Source organism: Chiloscyllium plagiosum, chromosome 30 (genome assembly GCF_004010195.1).
Source record: "Chiloscyllium plagiosum isolate BGI_BamShark_2017 chromosome 30, ASM401019v2, whole genome shotgun sequence".
Taxonomy (NCBI): domain Eukaryota; kingdom Metazoa; phylum Chordata; class Chondrichthyes; order Orectolobiformes; family Hemiscylliidae; genus Chiloscyllium; species Chiloscyllium plagiosum.
In genome coordinates, this window is record NC_057739.1 from 38,482,697 (window position 1) to 38,491,639 (window position 8,943).

Here is an 8,943-nt window from a genome sequence, read left to right on the forward strand (position 1 = left end):
GTGACTTGATAGAGGTGTATAAGATGATTAAGGGTTTAGATAGGGTCGACAGTGAGAATCTTTTTCCACGTATGGAGTCAGCTATTACAAGGGGGCATAGCTTTAAATTAAGGGGGGGTAGGTATAGGACAGATGTTAGGGGTAGGTTCTTTACTCAGCGAGTCGTGAGTTCATGGAATGCCCTGCCAGTAGCAGTGGTGGACTCTCCCTCATTATGGGCATTTAAGCGGGCATTGGATAGGCATATGGAGGATAGTGGGCTAGTGTAGGTTAGGTGGGCTTGGATCGGCGCAACATCGAGGGCCGAAGGGCCTGTACTGCGCTGTATTCTTCTATGTTCTATGTTCTATATACTCTTTTTGCTGCATGCCTGTTATATGCAGTTGGGAATTGAGCAGTCAGTGTTGTTTGCTTGCACAGATCTTAACTGGATGGGGGAATTTAATTCTGGCAAGCTGACCTTTTAATGAGCATGCATGTCATGCAAATATTGCAAAATGACTTCCTGATGCCTGTCTTTAGGAAGCTCAGTTTTGCCCCACCCCCAACCCCCGTTGCATCTCTCTGTTAGGAACTTGATTTTTGACCTTTCTTGTCCACTTTGCTTCCCATACCCAGGAACAGCACGAGATTTAACCTGTTGTGTGTTGTTTCTTCTCTCTCCCTGACTTTCTGGATATGAAATTTTAAAAAAAGGCACCCAACTTATCTTAGTTTGTCCAAACTTCTGTTTGTAGAATCTCCAGGAATTATGGGAAGCTGCTTTGAAACAATCACTGCATAGGAGAAAATTAATCAAAGAACTTGATCAAGCTTACAAAGATTTTGAAAAGGAAAGAGTGAAGAAGGTAAGTAGTTGTTGAATTATTGACAGTATTCAACTTTTTACATGCTCCAAATTTTCTCTTCCCTGAACTTACTCATCTTTGAGTTGAATGAATCCGCAGAGAATCCCTACAGTGTGGAAGCAGGCCATTCATCCCATTGAGTCCACACTAATTCTCCAAAGGGCATCCCATCCATACTCACCACCTGTAATCCCGCATTTCCATGGCTAACCCACCGAGCCTGCACATACCTGGACAATATGGACAATTTAACATGGCCAATCCACCTAACCTGCACAACATTGGACTGTGGGGCGAAACCAGAGCACCTGGAGGAAACTCATGCAGACAAGGGGAGAATGTGCAAACTCCACACAGAATGTTGCCTGAGGATGGCATTCAACCTAGGTCCCTGGCGCTGTGAGGCAGAAGTGCTAACCATTGAGCCACCGTGCCGCCCTTTGCTGTCAGATCTATTGAATCCAGTGCTGCTGGATCTTTGTAGCTGTCTATAATTTCTTCCACAATTCTGTGAAATTCATGGGTTTTCAAACAGTGCACCCAAGCAATCATGCACAATGTTCCCAAATGCTTTCCAAGGTGACATCCCATTTGTCTCTTCACCAGATTTCTTGGCATGAGTTTTTCTGTTTTTGAATGAAGTAAGTTTCCGGAAGAGAAAGCCGCAGGCTGGTCAGAAAGCCCACTGGGTCTCATGTCAATCTGGCAGCTGATTGGCTGTCATCCAGCTTTCTGCCAGAATTTATGAAGCCACAGCAGAGGGTCAACTGCAAGAACTGGGTTGTGGCTGTCAGTAGCCTCTCAGCTCCCAGCTGTTTTGTTCTGTTGAAAGCTCATCATCATAAATGCTGTCTGAACTGCTTAGTATTTCCACCAGTTTTTGTTTTTGTCCCTAGTCATATATTCTAATTGGTCAAAATGATGCAACAGTAATACATCCCATATTCACAAAGAAATTCATAATATACTTATACATCTGTGATTCAGATAACTACTGTGTTCAAGGACTGCTTGGAGGCTTTAGAAAAAATCGCTTACATATCGTCAGGTGATATTCATCGATTTATAGATAAAGAAGCCATGGTAAGAACAAACCAATTCTATTACAACTACATATTTCAAAACTGTGTCTGTGGCCTGGCTGGGGAGGGGGATGTCATTGAAGGTGAGGGGTTATAATAATGGGAGTGGTCAGGTGTAATGTTTCTTGTAAATTTTATTTTATGACCAGTTTAATTTGGTGCACAATATCTTTCCATTTTTTTGTGCAACTACTCAGTATAAAATATGGAAATGCTCATAAGCTGCTGCATGACTGTACATGCACTCTGCTTAACAGCAGTGTTAGTTGGGGGCAATAATTTAGACAAAGTCTGTTCACAGAGGGATGGCAATGGCCTAGTGGTATTATCACTGGACAGTTAATCCAGAGACCCAGATAATGTTCTGGAGATTCAGGTTTGAAACCTGGCATGGCAGATGGTGGAATTTGAATTCAATCAAAATCTTGAACTAAGAGTCTAATGATGACAATAAAACCCTTGTTACATTTAAGAGACATTGGATGGGCATATGAATAGGAAGGGTTTGGAGGGATATGGGCTGGGTGCTGGCAGGTGGGACTAGATTGGGTTGGGATATCTGGTCGGCATGGATGGGTTGGATCGAAGGGTCTGTTTCCATGCTGTACATCTCTATGACTCTATAACTCTATGACTGTCAGGAAAAACCCATCTGGTTCAGTAATGTCCTTACCTGGTCTGGCCTATATGTAACTCCAGACCTACAGCAATGTGTTTGACTCTTAACTACCCTCTGGGCAACTAGGGATAGGCAATAAATTCTGGCCTAGTCAGCGATGCCCTGATTCTGAGAATGAACTAAAAACAAAATCAGATTATTGAACCTTGAAAAAATACTGTTGCTCTCCTGGTCCACAAACAGTCTTGCATTTGGAGTTAGCTGATGGATCCAGCCTTTCTCATCTCAGGATAAATAGATGCATACTGTGGGATAAATCATTTTATTTTCAAGGGCTCAGGGGCTCCTTTTCATTCTCAGTAACCCATTTATTAGGCAATGCAGTCATGCTGTAATAATGCTTTCTGTATTTGTGCTAACATATTGGGTGTTTGGCCTCACACAGAAATAGAATTAGAAGAATTCAGCATTATTCTCAAACATGATCAATGTGTAAAGCTACACATACTTGTAAGACATTAATGTCTTCAAAATTACAGTATCTAAATTCAGACAAGACAACAGGCATAAGTTAGCTGCATAAGTCTTTTTCAAAATAATTAACACACATTTCTACTCTCAAGTGTAGAAATGTGAGTTAATTATTATGTGTGTTAATGCACATCTTCTGCTGATTGGTGAGTTCACAAGTAAGACATTTCTATTGAATATGTACAAAGCCGGAAGATTTTTACCAGGCAGTTGCTACCCTCTTTATTGCATTTTTGTACTCATTTGTGGGTTATAGGCATCACTAACTAAGCCAGCATTTATTCCTCATTCCTACATGCTCTGGAATTGAGTGGCTTATTAGAACATTTCAGATAGCATTTAAGAATCAATCACATTGCTGTTGGCCTGGATTCACATGTAAAAGAAATCAGGTAAGGAAACAGATTTTATTCCCTGAAGACATTAGTGAACAAGACGAGTTTTGCAGCAGTCAGCGGTGGTTACATGGTTGTTATTCGGCTAGCTTTTAATTCCAGATTTTATTGAATTCAGGTTTTGCCATCTGCAGCGGTGAGATTCATATACACATTCCAGGACATTACTACTTCAGTGACATTACAACTACCTCACTATTCCACAAAGTTGCTTATTATTTTTGATGTTAATCCCAGTTTAACCTGCATCACCTGACACAGTATTTATTATTACAAAACCATACTTTTTTTCCCCATTTGCAACCTTAAGCTACAGATTCCATGTTAATTTGCAAAGAATTCTTCGAATTCATTCAATTCATGATTTCAAGTTGTCTTGGCTTCCAGTTAGCTGAGTATTCCTTTGTCCTTTAAAACTTTTCTCTCTAAATTTAACTTCCCCATCCCTCTCCCAGCCTCCCTTTCCTCACCTTTACCCCACCCCCGGCCCATCCTGCAGCCTCTTCCTTTCCTATCACCTGTGGAGCCTCCTTTTGTCACTAAGAGCAGATGGCTCCCACATGCACTGGCTAAAGTCATGGTCATGGCAATAGAAATGCCTACCCAGCCTCAGAAAGAGGACCCAGCTCCACTGACATCAGAAAAAGGAGCAAGCCCCCACTGCAGCCTCAATAAATGAATGCTCTTGGGCGGTAGCTCGCCATTGCCACTTCCAACCATTTCCCAACTGGTTGTTGCTTCTCTGATCACAAGCAGTTTCTCTCCTGCACTTGCTTCTGGTATTGATCCTATTCAGAAAGTCACTGAAGATAAAAACATGATGTCGCGTACGCTGAGTTTTGTACCAATCAATTCTTCACCAAAAGCACGACAATGAGACACTAATGAATTGAGAGTTGCTTCAGAAGTTTATTTCACACTAAATTGATGCATTAGCAGCATTTGTTAATCACACTCGGATTCCTGATTCACGTACATCCGTCAAGATTCCAGTAATTGTCGGTGAATTACAACAGTGTAAACACTAGGTTTGCCCTCATTCTTTCATAAGAACATTTTAAGTATAATAAGATGGGAGTGAAGTAGTCATGGCAACAAGTTGGGGCAGCACGGTGGCTCAGTGGTTAGCACTGCTGCATCACAGTGCTGGGACCCAGATTCAATTCCAGCGACTGTCTGTGTGAGTTTGTACATTCTCCCCGAGTCTGTGTGGGCTTCCTCCAGGTGATTCAGTTTCCTGCCACGATCCAAAGATGTGCAGGTTAGGTGAATTGGCCATGCTAACTTGCCTATGATGTTCAGGGATGTGCAGAGCAGGTCGTTAGTCAGGGGTAAACATAGGGTAATGGGACGGGTCTGGGTCGGTTACTCTTTGGAGGGTCGTTATGGTCTTGTTGGGCTGAATGGCCTGTTTGCACATGGTAGGGACTCTATGAAAGTTGAAACAGTGAAATTAGTGTACAGGTTCAAAAAATGAGCAAAATGTGGCTTAAGTGTCAAACAATTATTTCCAGTAAATAAGCTAACTCACAATACGTATTTCCAGCAAATAAGCTAAATAACAATACTTATTTCTACCCTGATTTGGTACAGCTTATAAACCAGGCTTTGCTGGCAAATCAAAGAGCAATGAATAAGCTGTATGTGAATCTGATGGAGGCTGATCTGATGCATGAGGTGTCGGAGCGGCAGAGGTATAACTTGAAACTGCAAGAGTTGAATAATCGCAAGAAGAATGACATGCTTCAGAATTTCAAGTAGGTCTTTGCATTACCAGACCAATAATTATCTGAAGAAAGAACTCATTCATGGTTGTACTGTGACACATTAATTTTATTTATTTCTTTTTTATTTGTTTGCTGAATATGAACTTTGTAGAAATAAACATGGCCCACTATCTTTATTTAAGCAACTATATCTTTTATTAATGGCATTTCTGAGCTTTCTGCCACTCATACTAAGCTACAAAAGGACAGTCCAAATGCATTTCTCCTCTCTGCAAACTCACTGTGTTGAAATCAAGTTCATTTACTTTTACTCATTCTCTTTTAGGACCTCAAAACCACAAGGCTTTTTATTTTAAGAACATAGGAACTAGAAGCAGGAGTGGGCCGCCTGGCCCCTCGAGCCTGTTCCACCATTCAATATGATCCTGGCTGATCTTTTCATGGCCTCGGCTCCACTTACCTGCCCTCTCACCGTGTTCCTTAATTCCTTTACTGTTCAAAAAATGATCTATCTTAGCTTTGAAAGCATTTAGTGACGAAGCCTCAACTACTTCACTGTGCAGGGAATTCCATAGATTAACAACCCTCTGGGTGAAGAAGTTCCTCCTCAATTCAGTCCTAAATCTGCTTCCCCTAATTTTGAGATAATACCCTCTTATCCTCGTTTCACCTGCAAGTGGAAACATCCTCTCTATTTCTATCTTATCTATTCCCTTCATAATTTTATATGTTTCGATAAGATCCCCCCTCATTCTTCTAAATTCCAATGAATATAATCCCAGCCTACTCAGTCTCCCCTCATAAGCCAATCCCCTCAACTCCAGAATCAACCGAGTGAACCTCCTCTGCACCCACTCCAGTGCCAGAATATCCTTTCTCAAGTAAGGAGAGCAAAACTGCACACAGCACTCCAGGTGTGGCCTCATCAGCATCCTATACAGCTGCAACATAACCTCTCTGTTTTTAAACACTGAAGGACAAAATTCCATTTACCGTCTTAATTACCTGTTGCATCTGCAGACCAACCTTCTGTGGACACCTAGGTCCCTTTGCACAGCAGCATGCTGCAATTTTCTACCATTCAAGTAATAGTCCTTTTTACTGTTATTCCTACCAAAGTGGATGACTTCACATTTATTAACATTGTACCCATCTGCCAGACTTTTGCCCACTCACTCAAACTATCTATGTCTCTTTGCAAAGTTTCACACTTTGCTCTACCACTCATCCTAGTGTCATCTACAAACTTTAACACACTACACATGGTCCCCAACTCCAAATCATGTCTGTAAATTGTGAATAATTGCAGTCCCAATACTGATCCCTGAGGCACATCACATATCACTGATTGCCAAACAGAAAAGCACACATTTAGCCACACCTTTTGCTTCCTATTAGTTCATTAATCCTCTATCCATGTTAATACTATGCATCGTGATCTTATGCAGCAGCCTTTTGTGCTGCACCTTGTCAAATGCCTTTTGGAAATCTAGATATACCATATCTACTGGGTCCCCATTGTCCACTTTCTTTTAATGTCTTCATAGAAGTCCAGTAGATTAGTTAAACATGACCTGCCCTTCGTGAACCCATACTCCGTCTATCCGACGGGAAAATTTATATCTTGATGCTTTGCTCTTTCTTCCTCAAGCATTTTCCCGACTCCAGAAGTTAAGCTAACTGGTCTATAATTCCCCATCTTCTGTCTACTTCCTTTTTAAACAGTGGAGTCACATTTGCCATTTTCCAATCTGTTGGAACTGCTCTAGAGTCCAGTGAATTTTGGAAAATAGCCACAATGCATTTGCTATTTCTCCTCCCATCTCTTTTAGTATCCTGAGATGCATTCCATCAGGGCCAGGAGACTTGTCTACCCTTGGTTTCATTAGTTTCACCAACATTACCCCTTCGTGATAATGATTGTTTCCAGGTCCTCACCTATCTTCGTGTTTTTGCCAATTTCTGACATGATATTCATGTCCTCCACTGTGAACACTGACACAAAATACCTGTTCAATGCCTTGGCCATTTCCTCATATCCCATTATTAAATCCCCCTTCTCATCCTTTAAAGGACCAATGTTTACTTTTGCCACTCTTTTCTCATTTTATATATTTATAGAAATTTTTGCTATCTGTCTTTTCATTCTGAGCTAGTTTATTCTCATAATCTATCTTATTTTTCTTTATAGCTTTTCTCATGGCTTTCTCAATCTTTTAGTTTCCCGCTGATCTTGGCCACTTCGTATGCCTTCTCTTTCAATTTGATAGCCTCCCTTATTTCTTGAGACACCCACGGCAGATTACCCCTTTTCCAACAGTTCTTTCTTTTCACTGATATATACTTTCGCTGAGCAGTTTGAAAAATTGCTTTGAAAGTCCTCCACAGTTCGTCAACTGTCCACCCATAAAGTCTTTGTTTCCCATCTACTTTATTTAATTTCTTTCTCATCCTTTTGTCGTCTCCTGTGTTTAAGCACAAGTTCCTGGTAAAGGATTTTATTTTCTCACTTACCATCTGTATTCTAAATTCAAACCAACTGTGTTTCCCCACTCCACTCCTGCAGATCTAAAGGCTTTAAAACCCAAACCTTAGCAATATCTAACCACTAATTCTTAATTTACCTCCTCTTTTCTCCGATGCTGTCAACTCTGATGTGAACTTGCACCGTGAAGTATTTACTTTAGCCCTTTACCTTTGCTTCCCTAGAAAAAGATAGGGAAGTATTTCAGCATTTTAAAAAAATCATTCACAGGTATGGACATTGCTGGCAAGGCCAGTATTTAATGACTATTCCTAGCTGCCATTAAGGAGGATTACCTTCATCTTTCAAACATTACTGTGGTTCTCAAACATCCAGATGAATTTGGGAATATCGAGTGAATAGCATTTCATATCTGTGAGTTGTTTGACAGAGAAATGCTAATCACCACTGAGCTTAATAAAATCCTGCTGCTGAGGTACAGTTGGAACATAGAAACTTGTAATTTTAAATTAGGACATTCACTCATCACATTTGTGTCAGCCATCTAAGATAGTTATCCACAGTCTGACTCATCTGTCCTTACCCCATGCGTTTTAATTTTTCGTATTGCAAGTATTTTCTGTGAGGTTTCAGGGCATTTTAACCCTTTCTTCCGAGTGATGGTGACCCTTTTATCTATCAATGATCCAATAAATCTTTCATTTGTCACAGATTCCCTTTGAGAAATGGCCCATGGACAACCAAAACTGCTTATGTTGGTATTACAGTGTGATGGAAGACAATTTATCAGATGACTTCTCAGTCCCACAATTCCTGTCACCCTATCATATTCTTTTCATTTTTTTATGCTTAACATTATGTTGACTGTGTTACTGAAGCTGTACTAGGAGGTTTTGAGAAGATTTGTAGCTCAGGTTGAGGTTCTGGATTTGACCGCTGAGCTGGAAAGTTCATTTTCAGACGTTTCGTCACCATACTAGGTAACATTTTCAGTGAGCTTCCGGACAAAGCACTGCTGATGATTCCTGCTTTCTATTTATATATTTGTGTTTCTTTGGGATGGTAATGTCATGTCTTGTTCTTTTTCTCAAAGGGTGCACTCTATGGTGTAGAGTGGAGAGATAAATGAGAGGGGGTGGGGTGGGGATAAAGTAGCATAGAGTACAATAGGTGAATGGGGGTGAGGATAGAAGTGATAGGTCAGAGAGGAGGATGGAGTGGATAGGTGGAAAGGAAGATAGGCAGGTAGGACAGGT

General features: G+C 40.8%; 2 protein-coding genes across 3 annotated transcripts in view; both read left to right on the plus strand.

The window, feature by feature from the left end:
• LOC122564616 (coiled-coil domain-containing protein 180-like) overlaps window positions 1–4,352 on the plus strand; it is a 25,680-nt gene extending 21,328 nt beyond the window's left edge. Inside the window, exons 7-9 of the mRNA XM_043719706.1 lie at window positions 738–848; window positions 1,836–1,931; window positions 4,272–4,352. Of these exons, the coding sequence (XP_043575641.1) occupies window positions 738–848; window positions 1,836–1,931; window positions 4,272–4,352 (288 nt within the window). The remainder of the gene's footprint in view (window positions 1–737; window positions 849–1,835; window positions 1,932–4,271) is intronic.
• Window positions 4,353–5,094: 742 nt separating this feature from the next.
• Window positions 5,095–8,943, plus strand: part of LOC122564934 (coiled-coil domain-containing protein 180-like) — a 106,032-nt gene continuing 102,183 nt past the window's right edge. For both annotated transcript variants that reach the window (XM_043720426.1, XM_043720427.1), the window contains exon 1: window positions 5,095–5,232. In XM_043720426.1, the coding sequence (XP_043576361.1) occupies window positions 5,105–5,232 (128 nt within the window). In that variant the 5' untranslated portion in view covers window positions 5,095–5,104. The remainder of the gene's footprint in view (window positions 5,233–8,943) is intronic.